This window comes from Pteropus alecto, unplaced genomic scaffold (genome assembly GCF_000325575.1).
Source record: "Pteropus alecto unplaced genomic scaffold, ASM32557v1 scaffold103, whole genome shotgun sequence".
Taxonomy (NCBI): domain Eukaryota; kingdom Metazoa; phylum Chordata; class Mammalia; order Chiroptera; family Pteropodidae; genus Pteropus; species Pteropus alecto.
In genome coordinates this window covers 6,600,006-6,617,367 of record NW_006436288.1, presented here as the reverse complement: position 1 = coordinate 6,617,367, position 17,362 = coordinate 6,600,006, and the positions used below count along the sequence as shown (strand labels likewise).

The 17,362-nt window shown below is 33.3% G+C and overlaps 2 protein-coding genes across 2 annotated transcripts in view; one reads left to right on the top strand and one right to left on the bottom strand.

Moving 5' to 3' along the window:
- Positions 1–17,362, top strand: part of SLCO1A2 (solute carrier organic anion transporter family member 1A2) — a 71,709-nt gene that overhangs the window by 8,673 nt on the left and 45,674 nt on the right. The window lies entirely within an intron of this gene.
- Positions 86–3,264, bottom strand: IAPP (islet amyloid polypeptide). The gene is given in 2 exon segments (XM_006912670.1): positions 86–275; positions 3,185–3,264. Coding segments are annotated over 2 exon segments (270 nt in total).

Sequence of the window (17,362 nt, the reverse complement as noted above, 5' to 3'; positions counted from 1 at the left end):
AATGCAAAAGGCATTGTTAAATTATACAGGAAATCACTAGAGTATTTATATTCAAACAGTAAGAACTGTAGAAGTACATTGACTTCTAAAGGGGTAAGTCAGTCAGCGTTTTTTTATTTAAAATCTCAACTGTATTTCTCTTGCCATATGTGTTGGATCCCACATTGGTAAGTGAGAGAATGACACTAAAATTGTTGCTGGAATGGACTAAAAAATTTGCTAGCCACTGAATTGCATATATGGCAGTGTCGCATTTCTATTTTTCCACCTGAGGACTAGAAACGTGGATCAAATACCACAAGTTAGAGATTTAGACTCAAGATTGGATACAGCTATGCAACACCAAGTATCTCATATAGATAAAATTTCAAAGAAACGTTTTCGCATAGGTAACTCAATGTTTTGGTTTAGAAACAGCTGGATGACTGACTAAGATTTTTTCTGACATTTTGAAGATGCAGCAGAATCAGTTTGTGACTAGGAAACCATATAATAAAGCTTCCATTATAGTCAATGTCAAATTTCACAATATGATATTTTCTTTGGAAGTTCAAACTATATTTTAAATAATAATAATAATAAAGTATCTTTGTCTTATATTCTTCAAAATCTTGTTGAAGAATATATTTCCTTATATGTAAGAAAGACTTAGAATGTGAAATATTTATGTAACCTAAAATTTCCCACATCTTTCCAACAAGAATTAAGCAGTATAGGTGAATTTTTAAGTTTTCTAAAATCATTGAATCAGAAATATTATGAAGTCTCAAAGGTAATCACACTCTGACTGTTGTATTGTGGGAGTTTTATTACTCTTAGCATAAATATGTAAACATTACCATCTTTCTGACACCTACATGGTTTCTATGCTTTCGACAATTTTAATAATGGATTAGGTGAAATGTTAAAACCAAAAAACTTTTTATGTCAATGGTATTAATGTTTACCACATTCTTTCAGCCACCTGAAACAATTGCATAATAGTATTATAGGTAAGTCAGTAATGATCTATAATCAAATAATTCATTTCAATTTTAACTTTTGTTTTTATTTATAGAATTTATTTATATCAACTCTATATTTTTGCACCACATTTTTTTTCAATGTGCTTTCGAAATGGTATTGGAAATAGATACAGAATAATATCATTGCTTTCTTTTCACTGATTATTAGGAAAGGTAGGGAAATGTTTTAGTTTTTCAGTACCATGGAAATCAAAATATTAGTGAAACTTAGGGTAAGTGTAAAGTAGGAAAGAGATGTAGGTCTGAAGTTATGTCCAGAAGCCAGTGGATATACATATCTTGGGCAAAACGCAATGGATTTTATCTTTATGTGTTTACTTTGTGTGGGGAGTACTTCATTATCTGTATCTTTGTATAGACATCCCTGTTAGTAAATATTTTTAAATCTATGATTCTTAGGGTTTATATTGTCATATTCCCTCCCAAATACAGAAAATTCTTTTTATAGAATCAGGTGAACTGGATATCAGTTGAGTATAAGTTTGTTGACAAACCAATTATTCAGGCAAAGGAAACTTGCTTTGAGACTAATTATCTCATCTATATATCAATACTATTTATACTATCTATTCAATTATTTTTCTTTGCATGTATAGTAAACATGTATATTGTCAAAGAATGATGTAATGCTTTCAAGGAATGAATCTATATTTCATACATTGGACAATAAATTCTGAAAGACAATAAATGTTTCCTGAAAAACATCAGGAATTGGAATTTGACCCAAACACTTCAAACTAATAAATTTAAATCAATAAAGAGAATTATAAATAAGACTGAGAAGGTTGAAAGGAATATCTATCACAATATGACCTGCAAATGCCTGTAACAGAGTGTGAAATACTCTATGTGCTAAATGTCTGAGTGGTTTTTGATAATTGTTCTCAAAAACTGTAACAGAATTTAAAATTATTCTAATTAAAATACTATCTCATTTGCATTGGTTAGAAGAGACATTTTACTTAAAAGAAATATTAAGAGCTTTTATGTTGGTTGATTTCATAATTGTGAAACTGCTTAGCTAGAAGGGCCATCATTCTACTTAAAAAAATATTAAGAGTTTTTATGTGGATTAGTTTCATAATTGTGAAACTGCTTCCATAAACAAGACTTTTCATGTAAATATAGTAATCAGTATGTACAAAGTTCTACCAAAAACTATCATTAAGATGGAAAAAGATAACTGAAATGGTTAGTGAAAGTCACCATAGGCCTACTTTCAGGTGTTTTTCCTCATCGACTACCCAGGCAGACAAGCCTTACCTGCCTACCAGCTATTAACAAACACTAGTTTAAAGCTACTGACCACTTACACACATGCACAGATACACGGAAATTCTTGTCTTTGATAGAGTTTAACCAGCGATGATATAGGCCAAACTATAACTCTTAAATTGTCTCTCTTTAAAAACATCTCAATTTCAAGGGCTTTCAAAACAGTTTTAAAATGAGTCCCTACTCGCAGCTTTTAATATTCATCTGTGGAGTTGTGTGAATTTCTATAGGGAACTCATAGTGGCTATAGCTTAAAACCCATGTAATTATGCTTTTAACTACCCTCTGACTTCTGCCAGGCAAATATTTTCTGCTGAGTGTGAAAAAGTTGCTGGGCAAGTGTGTGATCTTTTTGGCTCAGTCATGAGTGTAAAAATAACATAATTATTTCTATATATTTTACTTTCCAGAAGGAGATGTAAAAGTTTTGGATATTACCAGAGCCCTCTAAGAAAAAAAATACACAGTAAAATTCCACCTGATATAAAATATATATTTTTAAGTTTTTCCGTTTATTTAAGAATCAGGTTAATACAGTAAAAATTGCTACCCTTTGGTTTTTCCTGCTTCATGTTCTGACTTTGCCACTCTAAGTTCCAGTAGTATATTTCTTAAAAAAAACCTAGAACTATTCATTCCTGTCTGTCAGAAGTTCCATCAGGGGGAAAATAAAAAGAAGTTCCATCAGAGACATTTATCAGTCACTCTCATTATTCTTTTTAAAGAACACAGAATTCAAGAAATAGTTGAACAGCTTAATATGCTGTTCTTAAGGATGATTTAGTCAGAACTCTGATGACACAAGGGCTGTTAATTATATATCAGTAAATAATTCTAATTTTCTCATACTTTACAAAAGAGACAAGATATTTAAAGTTATTAACTTTTCAATGGGTGTAGCTTTCAGTTGGCTTAGTGCAACAGAGGGCACAATGAGAACTACTAGAAGCTGTTGAGTGCACATTGCTTCTCAAATTTTCTGAAAAGAATAATTCAGCACTGAAATCAAGAAATTTCTTATAGCTCTAATGATGGCATTTTGAAGTAGAGCCTACTTAAAAATTTTTTTAAACATAACCCCCAAAGATCATAATTTTATTGATATAGTTCCTCAATACTGTTCACATAATTTTGAAATATTTTCAAAATTTTCACTTTCCCAATTTTCTTCTCTAAACAATCTGGAAAATTGATATTATAGTACATTCTTCCTTTAGCCTTTCCTTGAAGAAAGCCATATATTTAATCTCAAGTCTGCTCTTTTCCTAAATAAGCAATACTTTCCCAGAAATAGCAAATTCTTTACCTTTTAATTGTTCAGTATCAGAAAATGCCTTTGTTAACAAAAAAGCTTCATGAAAAATCCCAAGCTTGCAACCACTGGAATATTACCTCCGAACTTCTAACCAGTCATCCAGCTCTTACAATATCCTTCACACCTTTCCAGGTCTGACATCAGGCAGCTCAGACAGACTGTCATTAATTTCCATCCCTATAGATAGAAACTGCCTCTTAGACAGCAGTAGCAGATGGGTCATTATTACATTAAACATCAATAAATATTAATGTAGTAGATACAGACTGTCTCTGTGTAGTTAATGGTGTGTCACACACAGCAGAAGTTTAAATTTGCCATCTTTGTAAAATTCCAGGATCAAATAGTATGTTACAGTAAGAAATTGATAAAGAGAAGTAATTAAGAATAAAACCAAATGCGTTTATATGAAAAGAGTGAAGCCAGGGACTTTGAGAATCTAGCTAAATCCAAGTGACCCCAATGGTTTAATTCTATGAGCATTCAGTAGTAGATTGGGTATAAGGGCAGGCGTGTGAGAAATGACACACAAAAGAATCAAAACTCACTTATGATGAAGAGAGGGAGGGAGAATTAAAGGCATAAAAACAATAGTTTTCAATTCACAGATTCATTTGTCAGCCTGTGAATAGAGAGACATAGCTACACAAATGTATTCAAGCAGCTCTTCACTGACTTTTTACATTATTACATTGAAACATCACAATTATTTTGAAGTAACAGATTTAATTTGATATTTTTTCCAAATTATTTTTTCTTGTATTTTTAAGCTTTATTTAATTTAATATTCTAAATAATGACAATTTAATATCATATATGACAACTAAAACAAATTCTACTGTCAGGGAAAATGTGTATATCTGTGTAATCTAAAAAAGATGGAAGTTCTCCAAGTAAGAAAATTAAGTTCATTGATTTCATGAACTTCTTTAGAGCTTAATAATATCATTTGAGGGTGTTTAATAAATATTTCAGAAGGGAAGAAAATAACTTTTTTTCAATTCTTGTTCTAATTATTGAATGATTCTGCAATTTTAATATTTCTGTGAAATTTGCTGATATTCTGAAAGAAAACAAAATATATAAAACAATTTAAGTAAGAATAGTGATTTACTGTAAGAAGATAAGTGATGTATTTAGCAAAGTGTATACAATAATTTAGAAATAATACAGAAGCCCAGAGGTGTTAAATAACTTGTCCAATATCACACATCTAGTTTGCGTTGAATCCTGGACTAAAGCTTAGCTTTTCTGATTCCTTTAGACCAAAAAGCCTACTTTTATGCTACATATTTATTTATTTTATTTTCCTAGCTTTTTGTCCCATCTGAAATGTTAAAGATGCCAAACATAACATTCAAAAATTGATTCTCTATCACTCCCTGGGAAAGTGTTATGAGGAAAATGTTCTACCTAAGAAAGGAACATGAGGACCTGGTACTTTGCAAGGACTACCACATGCCAGGCACAGTGGTTTAACTGGTATGTGATACCTCACTTCATCTTCACACTGCTAAAGTGAGTAGCATTTGCCCCAATTGATGCATGATAAATGTGATGTTCAGAGACTATAAGTGACTGCTTAAGGTTACACAGCTACTCAGGGGCAAAATCAAATTCAAATTCTCACCTGTCTGTCTCAGGATGTTTATTTCTTTGGTAAAAAGGACCTCTACTGCCATATACTGAATTGCTAATTGCTTCCTGTAAATTTTGCATCTTATTGTAACACTGTGAATAACTTTTTTAAAGCCAGATGCAGTCTCATGTTAGTTTTGGATAATGTTGGATAAGGTCAACAACTGTCCCAGTCTCCAATAGTTTCACGTCTTCCATGAAATGAAAGTGAAGGTGGTACATGGTGACTTAGATTGTTTTTATGAAGGAATTCCATTACTAGATCATAAGCTATTTCCTACAGGACAAACATTGCTATGTCTCATCTTTGTACCCCGTCTAGCCTGCTTAGCCAAAGTGTAAGCAAAGTGCTGGCAGCTTTGGCATCACCTGGAAACTTGTTAGAAAAGCAGAATCTTGTCCCCACCCCAGATCTCCTGAAAAAATAGATCTCTCCTCGGTGATTGTACGCACAGTAAAGTTTGAGAAAAACTGTCCTATTACACAGTTCATTTACTCACTGGTTAAATAAATATTAATTAAGGACCCACTGACAGGGAATGTTCTAGCTACTGGAGATACAACAGTGAGCAAAGCAAAGTTCCTGCTCTCATGCAGCTTACAGCCTGTGGAGGAAATGAAGAGTAAGCAAGTGAACAGGTAAAAATGCAATGAAAAGTGGTAGGTATTGTGGAGAAAATTAGTATGGTGGTGAGAGAAAGAAAAGTGGCGACTTTTAAGTTGAATTCTAAAACTTAAGAGATAACCAAGGAGAATGATGAGAAAGTGTTTAAGAATTGAGAAATAAAGCAAGTGCAAATTCAAGTGAATGAAGGGGAAAGTGGTATTAAGATGATGCTGGAGACATAAACAGGAGACTGAAGATGCAGGGCTCAGAGGCTGTGTTAAGGACCTTGGATTTATTCGGAGGGCAGTCCTAAAACTATTGAAGTGATCCATGTAGAGGTGCAATATCTTCTGTTTTCAGTATCTTTAAAATACCAGTCTGACTTTTGTGTGTGGAACGGATCAGAGAGTGCAAAAGTAAAAACAGAAAATCTGTTAGGAGACTAGACAGTGTTCTAGATAAGAGTTGATAAGGCCCTAGACCAGGGTGATGGCAGAGGTGTTAGAGAAGTAAATGAACTCAAATCATATTTGATATAATAACATGAAGTCAATGAACTAGGCAGGTATGGGGAACAAATGAAAGAGAATTAAAGATACAAATGAGTGCCAATTTAGGATATAATTCATAATAAGAATTAATGGGCTTCATCCCATCAAAATAAAATAGTAAAAGATGTTTAATATTTATTTTAAAATATTTTTTGTTTTTATCAAATTTGTGTGTGTTTAAAATTTAAAAAAATTGAATATTATTACAAGGCTAGCTGTTTCTCTATATTCCAAAAATTATAATTTCTCTGGACACTCCTGATTTATCAATTTTAAATGTTATATGCTTGTATTCTAATCTGGAAGATGAAGATTGAGTGTTGAACAACCACTTTTCTTCTCTACCACCCTCCTAAAATATTTTAATAAAACATTTGTATTATATCAATATTAGGTTTATTTTTTTTTATATTTACATTTTAACTTTTGGTTATGGAAACTTTCATGTATATATAAAATTTCAACAATTATCAACACATGGTCTGTCTAGTTCCTTTATATTCCTACCTACTTTCTTCCTGCTCCACACTAGATCATTCAAAACAAATCCTAGACATCATATAATTTTATCTGTAAATTTTTTAGTGTTTTATCTATGAAAGATAAGAACACTTTATACAACATAGCCATAATACCATGATCAGAACTAAAAATAAAATTTACAATAGCTCCTTAATATTCATTCAGTGTTCACATTTTTCAATTGTCTAGAAAAAAGTTTTACTTGATTTGTTGGAATCAGGAACTAAATAAGATTTCATTGATTGCTCTGTCTCATATGACTCTTTTGATATGTAACTCTCCTTTTTTCTTTTTCTTACCAATAATCCATTAAATAAATGTGGTCATTTATTGTGCAGAATTACCCACAGTTTGTATTTTGCTGACAACATACATGTGGCATCATTTAATGTGTCCTTTTCTCCCTTGTATTTCCTCTATACTGATAGCTTGGTCTACTGGTTTTATCCAATTCATAGTTTTGGTAAGAATGATTCACACGTGATAATGTTTATTTCCTATTGTATCACATCAAAGGACTCATAATATCTGGTTGAATTTCTTTTATGATGTTAAGATTGATCTGTGAGGTCATATGTTGTCAGCCACATTGTCTACTCTGAGTTCTCCATTAGCTCTTCGCTTACTGGTTTTTGCCACCATTGGTGATAATTGCCTGGAATCATTGTTTTCTGCTGTTTTAAGGTGGAATGTGCTATAAATGTTTATTAATTCATCTAGTCTAATGTGTCATTTAAGGCTACTTGGAATCTCTATCTGTTGATATAAGTGGGGTATTAAAGTTCCCTACTATTCTTGTATTATTGTTGATCTCTCTCTTATGTTTGTTAATATTTACTTTATGAATTTAGGTGCTCTTATGTTGGGTGCATGGATGTTTATAAGAGTTATAACCTCTTGTTGATTTGATCCCTTTATCACTACATATTGCCCATTTTTGTCTTTTGTACAGTCTTTATTTTAGAGTTTATTTTGTCTCATATAAGTATTGCTACCCCAGCTTTTCTTTTTTTCGTTTTCATTTGCTTGAAATATCTTTTTCTACCCCTTTACTTATAGTTTATGTGTCTTTCAATCTGAAATGAGTCTCTTTATGCAGAATATGTACAAATCTGTTTTTTTAATCCATCCAAACACCATATGTTTTCTGATTCACGCATTTAGTCCATTTACATGCAGAAAAGTTATTGATAGGTGTAAAGTTATTGCCATTTTATTAATAATTTTTCAGTTGTTTTTGTGGTTCTTTTCTGTTCCTTTCTTCGTCTCCTGCTCTCTTCTCTTATACATTGATGACTTTCTATAGTGGTTTGTTTGGATCCCTTTCTCTTTATTTTTGTTCATTATAGGTTTTTGGTTTATGGTTATTATTATTATATTATTATTTTAATACTACTGTAGTTAAGTGCAGTCCAGCATTACATGTTGATTCCTTTAAGAACTACTCTGTACCTTTGATAGGTATCTAAACTACTGTCCTAACAACCTTTGCTTTTTCTTTTTCTTTAAATTTTTTCAATATTGTTAGATTCTTATTTGTAGACTTCATACTTTAAAGTTACTTTTTGAACATAAAAATGTAGAGGAAGCAAAAATTAAAAATTGTGAACTAATGATAATAAAATATGACAAAACATTGTCTGTATACAATAGTTGAACTATATAGAATGTTTGGATATAAAAATAGAGAACATAAAAATAGTAAGAGTTTTTGTGTTTAAGTACTAAGTTATGGCTGATTTTCCTCTAAGCATTTTTTACATTGCTACATAGTTTTAAAACTATCTTGTTATAGATTTACCACACATAGAGTGAAGCTTAAATAATTTAAAATGTGTTTTGGACATTTATGCAATTTATTTTTTTAATCACCTGGAAATATTAATTTAGATTTCAGGTTAGGTCTGACCTAGAGATATGGAAGGTTTTAGACATGGATTATATAATCTAAGGAGAGCATGTACAACAAGAATAAATTAAGACAAATATGTTTTGGGAAACATCAAAATTTATGAGTCATGTTTAGGAGTAGGAGCCAGGGAAAAATGTGAGAGTGCTCAAACATGGCTTATTATTATTAAATGTCAGAAATAAAGTGAAAAGGAAGTTCAAGAAGGAAGCTTGATATGAATGTCATACCATATAGACAAATCACATAAGATGAAAGCTAAAAAAATAGAAATTAGAAATTAGCAAGTAAAAGTTTACTGATGATTATAGCTAGGATGCTTTCATTGCTTGGTATGGGCAGATGCAGATGTAAATGGGGTAGTGCGACAGTTCTGAAATGTTACCGATGTGGATCAAATAGATCTTAACATTTTGAGAATCAAAGGTCCTTTTGTTTCTTTTTTCTGGAAAACGTGCACTAGAACTTACAGCCTAAATTTCGAACACAATATCCAGACATTCATATTTCCTCTGACAACTTTCTTTATGTGGATTCCCTTACTGTTGCTTCATTGAAGAGGTTTGATTGTAGAGGGAAGCAGAAAGGCCAATAGCTTTCAGGAGAGGCTAGGGATATGTTGATAATGTGTAAAAATACCTGACACTTGCTAACTACATGTTCAATAAATGTTTATAGATTATTCAGAAACCATCAGGAAAAAAGAGTTTTGTGAAACAGGAGACAGAGAAATAATTGTTGTCAGTTATGCACGCCCCAAAATGAGAGGCAATGAGATCATGAGTATAGTAGAGAGATTAGTTTTACAGGGAGGAGAGAGGTAGACAGTAAAAATGTATGTTTATTCAGAATCAACTTTGTGTCAGGCATTGTGTTAGGATATTTCTGTACGATATCTCATTCTTCAAACAATCTTGTGAAGTAGAAAATGTTAACTTTTACAGATGAACATTTTAATGTTTTGAGATTATACAACTTTTCAAATCCATATTTAAAAGTGACAAACAGAAGAGTATGACCTTCATGTATCACACATCATAGCTGCTATATGGCTGGAAAATTATACAGAAGTCAAGGAATTAATTCTTATAACTAAGATTAGATTTCAAGAAGATGCAAATTTGAGAAATTTGACTCTCTATTTTCACAGTTAAGTGACAGAAAATGAATAGCTGAGAATGACCATTAGCCTGGCTGTCTCTCCCTTACTGATTCGTAAGCAATGTCCTTTAGTTACTTCAAGTAACATCCACAGAGATCTGCAGCTGATTGGCTCTGGACCCTCCCTTCATCTATGTCTGACTGGAAGCTGGAATCAGGGAGATCTCTGGGAAAGAGCCACATTGTCCACAGGAGCTTTTAAAATATGAGTTAAATGGAAAGGGAAAAAAAGAATATAGTAGTCTGTTAGAGCAATCACATATTACCTCCCACCAAAACCACTGAGTTTTGATTTTTTTTTCTTCTTGAGCACCATCAAGAAAGTACAGAAAGAGATTGTGAATGTTCCATGTTGTAGAAGCTTAGGACTAATCTTTTTTTCCTACATAATATTGTTGTGGCGCGATCAATTCTAAGACCCATGGAGCCAATTGAGATGAATTATGAGCCTTTATTAGCCGGCCACTGACTCTCTACCATGCAGGGTTCGAAGAGATCAGCTCCAAGCTCCCAAAAGAGGCAGTTTAATAAGCCTAGAACCACACCTTGGTTTAACATCAAACAAGCAAACAGATTAACTACACCCTAGTTAACATCAAACAAGCAAGCAGATTACAGAAGCAGAAGTTGGCCATTAGCATATCTTTGCCCAGAACCACACCCTTAACAATATTACTGCCCATTTTGGTTCAAAAAATAACTGGTTCTTAGAAATATTGCTTATATTTTTTGTTTTGTTTTATATGTAGGGACACTTTATGAATAATATTACTTTCTGTTGTTTATATTTGAGTCATATTGCAATTTGATCTAATGCTAAGGAACTTCCAACATAAGTAGATATGTGATAAAATTAACTGGCTCCAAATAGTCATTTCTTTTGGTTATAAATGTTGCGGTTGGGTCTAATTATAGAGTTTTAGTGATAATGTATATAGTCACAAATGAAAAATTCTGATTAGGATTTGATTATTTAAACTGATCTTATAATAATTAAAGAGGGATACCCTGTGATTATGTTGTAGCACTGCTCAGAGAAATAACATATAATTAAGGTTGAAATTGTGGGGCAGGAACAAGCTTTCTTCCACCCTCAAGGTTCTTCTGGCTGGTCTAAAAATCAAACAGACATGAGACAGATTAGCAAGAGAAAATAATCAAATTCAATACATACATATGTATGGGAACTCCACATACATGAGAGAGTCAAAGACCCCACATACAGGAGAGGTTCAGAAATAGAAAGGGGATCTAGGTATTTGAGACATCCTGAGCTAGGGATTAGGTAATGTACTTTGGGGTCTTCAAAGGGGCATTGCAGTTGACAAGAAAAGTAGATGCTTAGTAAATAAAACTTCATCCTGCCCTATAAATAGATTGAAAGAGATTATCTCTGATAATCTCTTATTAAGGGCAAGGCCCCTAATTCAAGTTCTTCTAAGTAGTTGAGGGAGGGGCAGAAGTTTCTCTTGAGCTGAAGGCTAACATTGCCTTGAGCTCAAAACAATCCGCTTACCACAAAAACACATCTTGGGGTGGCTTGTTCTCAATCTCCACAAAATCTAGCTATTTAATCCACTGTTTAAAAGTTTAATAACTCATGACAAAAATTCCTTTAAAGTTTAGTGGTTTCACTTTAAGTGTAAATTGATTGGATAACAAAACTGCCAAGCTCACAGGAGTATTTGCCTATATCTACCTATATTCCCCCATCCCCGTTCCCATGGAAATAGTCAACTAACCAGTGAAACAACCAAGCATATAGTGCAACAGTGAAAGAGTATTGTTATTTTAATGTGTTTCAGCATAACAGGATTGAAGATATTTGATGCATTATGCTTTGGCTGTGAATGGAAGAGTCAATACCTATGTATTCTGAATAAATATTTTGAGAGGCCCAAGCAACAAAATTTTATCAACAAACTATAGATGATAGGCAAAAAGTGCAGCCTTAAAGGATTTAGTGATGATGACTGGTGTTTTTAGACACACTCACACACAGAAGATCCAAATGTTCAATTTCAGATTCTTGCAATCAGATGACCTTATTGAAATTAGGTGAGGGTGGAGAACTAGGGTAATGATCAAGTTACTGGGAAAATAGAATAGGATTAGTTGAGATTTCATTGACACTATGGGATTGGAGTTACCAGACAAAAGCCCCTTAGGGCTTTTGATAGCTTGAACCTCCTAAAATTTTATCTGATTACTACCATCCATTCCTTTTAGTTTTCCTCAATTTGCATTTTCAGAGATAAGTTCAGTGTTGGGGATAGAGGCCTGCACTGAAGTGCTTGGTGAGGTGCTGTTCTAACCTGTAAATCTGAAATAAAATAGCAGAACTTACTGTGAGAGAATGGAATCCAGCTTGACTCCAAAATTTATGGTTTGGACAGTTTATATAGATAAATTTTAAATTTTTGCAAAATATCCAAATTGAGACTTTGAGAAGGCAATTGGGTCTTTATAGCTGGTAATGGAGACAATAAGAGTAGGTAGAACTCCACACAGACAAGATGAAGAAGGAAAGACTAATAACAGAGGCTTGAAAACTGTCAGCATTTATAGAATAGGTAGAAGAGAAGCATCCAAAGGAAACTAAGAAGGAGCAGATAGAGAAGAAGGAAACTCATAGAAGATAGGATGACTATTAATATAAATGGTTGAATTGAATTGATAGTAAATTCAAATGATAGGAATGTCTTCTGGCTTCAATCTCTGTGGTTGATAAATGATTCAGAGTGCAGTGAGGGTGGGTGTGAGGGATGATATAGAACGTGGTGTCATGAAGCCAAGGGAAGAGAATGTTTGTTTGTTTTCAAAAAAAAGGAATGGTCCTCAGAATTCAATATTGCTAATACGTGAAGAAAAGGGAAGACTAAAAGGTGGATGTTGAATTTAGCAACATCGAATTCACTGGAGGTCCTGACGAAGGCATCAACATAAGAAATGTCCATGTCGCCGCTGGAGGGCACTGATGATTTCCGCAGACACAGTAAAGAATCACCTACAAATCAGTGAAATTTAGGAAAAGTAAGATTTATTACAGTATGTTGCAAGAGAGAAAAAGGCCACACCAGGGACCTGCAAAATTCAAGAAGTGTACCTTATATCGATCTTTGCAAGGGTGTTAACAGGAGTAGGGGTAGGTGATTGGCATCTGAGATTGATTGATATTTAGCTGTTATATAGCCCTTTGTCTATTATGCATGCAGTTGCCCAGAATTCAGTCTTTTATAATTAGATTTATGAACTTCTGGGCATATGTATGATAACTTAATGATCGTATAATGAGGCTAATGTTAAGGAAATTCAGTATATGTACTAACTGTGCAAGCGCTTGTGGCCGAACTGTAAAATACGAGTTTCGGGGTGGTTCTAAGGGAGGTTTCTGGGTTCGGCCTTCATTTTCCTGTTTCTCACGTGTATCTGTCTGCCTCACAACCAGACCTATAGAGAATTCTTATAAGTTTATTTGAACAAAACTGATGACATATGCCAGGAAACAAGATCTCAAATTCTGCCTAGAATAATAGTTTTGCAACTTCTTTTAGCATTTGTAATTAAGAAGGGAATTAAAGAAGATTACATAGAGGTGAGAGAAATATAGGTGGAGATTAGATTACAGGTTAGTTAACAAGATTACTGCTGTCTTGAGGATGGTTATTTCAAAGGTGTGTTTACCTAGATACACAGAAACAATGGACAGGGCTTCCTTAAGACAAATTAGCTTTTTACTAAAGAAGTTTTATTCCCAGAGTGTGATACCCACCATGACCTGCCCAGTTAAGAATTTATTGCAATCAGATAACCCTGTGAGGTTCCATTTCATCAAACCCCTTTTTTTGTCTACAGAAATGAAGTGGAAATTTATTTTTTTTCTTATAATAATCAACTATCTCAAAAGAAAAGTAATGATAATAAACAAGTTGAACTGATAATAAAGAGATAAAAAGTTCATGTGGTTTGACCATTTGTGTGACTCAAAGAACTTTGGGCCTAAGAATGGGGGATAATATTTGTAAATTACTACTTATTCTGAAAGTCTGAAGACATGTTCTAGTAAAGCATGACCAGTCATTTATTTAGTCATATTTAGTTATAGAATCTCTTGAATCTACATTATTGTCCTGGCCAGCATCATGCAATCAGTACATCGTCAAAATGCAACACTAACTAGAAATTGTGGGTCTAAAAATAAGGTAAAATCATAATTCTGAGCCACAGGAAAATGTAAATATTGTTGAAACATATTTACACGAAACAATAAATGCGCCTGATCAGCTATGATACATGCTAACGGTGAAGTACAGACAATTACTGCAAACGGAGTTGGAAAAGCTGATGAAATGGTCTCAGGCTACCTCTAATACCGAATGCACTGCTTTGTACCCTGCAGGTACCAAATAAATTGTACTTGGGGAAGTAGAGCAACTTGGGCTAATTAATATACCATTGACAATGAAGTTTTAAGCACGGTTTCTTTAATGCTTCACTTTCAACATTCAATATCTTTCCAATTCAAGTTATCAAAAGAATTACAACTCCTTATCTTTTTAAAATTTAATTTATTAGTGTAGCATTCATTAATAAAATTATATAGGTTTCAAATGTACAATTCAATAATACATCATCTATATATTGCATTGTGTGTTTACCACCTAAAATCAAATCTCCTTCTGTCACTATATATTTGACCTCTTTTACCCTTTTCTACCTCCCCCTCCCCACTATCTTTCAAAATGATGCAGTTTTAACAGATGGGTTATAAATAATGCTTTTTTCCCTGTAGTTCAAAATAAATCTGAACTCGGGATCACTCATGTTACTAAAAGCTTCCCACAAGGAGTGAAGGAAATGCTTTACCTTACGTAGGGGATTAATGGTGACAATTCCCACAAAATACAATGGACCTACTATTGATGGAACAATGGCGCGTGTGTAACTTGCTAGCCCATCTTATTTCCAAAAGAAGTGCATTGGAAAATGTGACTTTTTCATAGTGAAGTACAGCAGACAGCCTTGGTTATATCTTTGCAAATTCGAAATATACAGTATCTAAACAATGCTGGAGATTGGGTTATGAATAAGCCAAATTCTAGTGAGAGGAAAATTATTTTGAAATCTATAACTAGGTATTTATCATGGCTGGGAAGATGGTTATGCCTGCGGCTTTTGCTGAACTAGAGATAAAAGATAGTCATTATTACACATATGTTTTCTTTTGAGGATTATATCTTCTCAGTGCAAAGTCGCACATATTTGGGAGTTATGGTTTGTTATACACATTTTTTTCACAAATAATAATATATTCAATGAATTTTTCATTCTTATTATGCTTATAATACTACCTTTATAATCCCATAGGGTAGGCAAGGATTTATTCTGGCCCAACTGAAAGAAAAGAATTAATAGATTGGGAGCATTTAAGATCCTGCTTCCCGGTATATATGTCATCAGTTTGGCTCAAATAAACTCTTTTGAAAATTTGAAAAACATTAATGAACCACCAACAGATATTTAATTAGTTCTCTTTATATTGGGAGAGCCAATGATATTTTAAACAAAAAAATATGTTAGTAAATTATAACTATTGATTATTCTTCTGCTAACTGAGAACCCTTTTGACATTGTATGATGAATTTGAAAACATCACATTTTCATAAACTCAGAATTATGGCCTAGTGAGTAATGAAAGTAAAATGTTATCTAGTTATGTAAACCAGTGATTCATAATTAGTGACCTTTTGTGAAAAACTTGAGAAAAATGAGGTCTTTGAGCTATAGCCAACCTATCTCACCTTTCTTTCTTTAAGCTGTATTAATCAAAGCCCTTTGTATAACAGCTAATTTGCAAGCAACTCAGATGATTAGATAAACTCAAAAGAATTTTAATTCATATTTTAACACATTTATCTCAAATAATAATATCAATAAGGGAGTTTTTTTAAAATCTGCTAGGGTAACTTGAAATAATATTTTGACTACTTGGGATACTGATGTCAATTTTATGCAAGTCCCAAGTAAGAGGCAAAATTGGCAAGTACCTACCAACTTAAGAAGCATAGAGCTAGTTTGAATATTTCAGAAATAATTTAAAAAAACATTTAATTTTTATTCAGCTTTTTCTAATGTTAAACAATTTTTTTGCTTCACTTATTCACATCATTTTGAGGTGCAGACCAGCCTTTTATTAGCTCCACTTTCTCCTTCATACACAGCAGCATTAGCTACGACTGAATTAATACGACTGAAGAAATTCTTTGTGGTTCTGCCTGCACTAAAAAAAAAAAAAAAAAATCAGTAACAGCAGTCTATAGGGCCATGTCAGTCTGGCCTGAAACTAATCACTCCTTTGGGTTAATATAGACAAAACTGGGGTCATTACTTCTAGGTGTTAGCTAGAATGCTCATTTGTCCACCTGTAAACAGATGGAAAATAAGGTGTGTGTGTGCGTGTGCTGTGCATGTGCGTGTGCGTGTGTGTGTGTGTGTGTGTGTTGAGGTTTAGGAGGACAGAGAGACTGAAAGAGAGTACAGGCAGGACAACTGTTGCTTTGGAAATAGGGCAGGCGATGGCTTGTTCCTCCAAATATCTAGAATGTGACCTTAAGTTAATCTCTTAATGACTTTGGTTTCAGTTTTTTCATAAGAAAAATAGTGGAATCATCTAATCTGTCTCTGTATTTTTATACAGAGAAAACATTAGCAATAGGAGAAGAGAATGTGAGCCCAACAGGAGAAGCAATCATCAGACATTTAGTCTCACTCATAACTAAAAGCCCATCTTAAGATTTTGACCCTGACTCCTACATGTCCATGGTGGAAATGCAGAGCTTCTTAAAGGAGCCCTGCTTATTTCATGCTAGACCTTTGCTCTTTTACTCTCCTGTTTGGAATGTCTTCTCCTCTCACTTTGTCTGTCTAAACCCTACCTTTCAAGTTCAACTTTAGTGGTAACTAATCATAAAACCTTCTCTAACTTTCTAAGTCAAAAGCGATCTTTTCCTCCCTTGGGAATTGTAACTAATATTTTTTGAGTACTTTTTATTCAGGCATGATGTTAAGAACACTGCACATATCAAATCTTTTGATTCTCATAGCAAACCTCTGAGGTACTCTTATTGAGCAGATTTCATTGAAAAGGAAACAAGGTAGATAATTTTTCAAGGCCGCATAGCCAAAAAGTTGTGCATCAGGATTGGAATCAAGACAGTCTGGTACCAGAACCTACTCTCTTACCCCTTTGTCTATGCATTGGCATGACATAACTTTGAATTATAGTTGCTGCTACAGTTATCTTATTTATTAGATGATAGATCTCCTATAGATAGAAATCATCTTCTAAAGCTACCTATC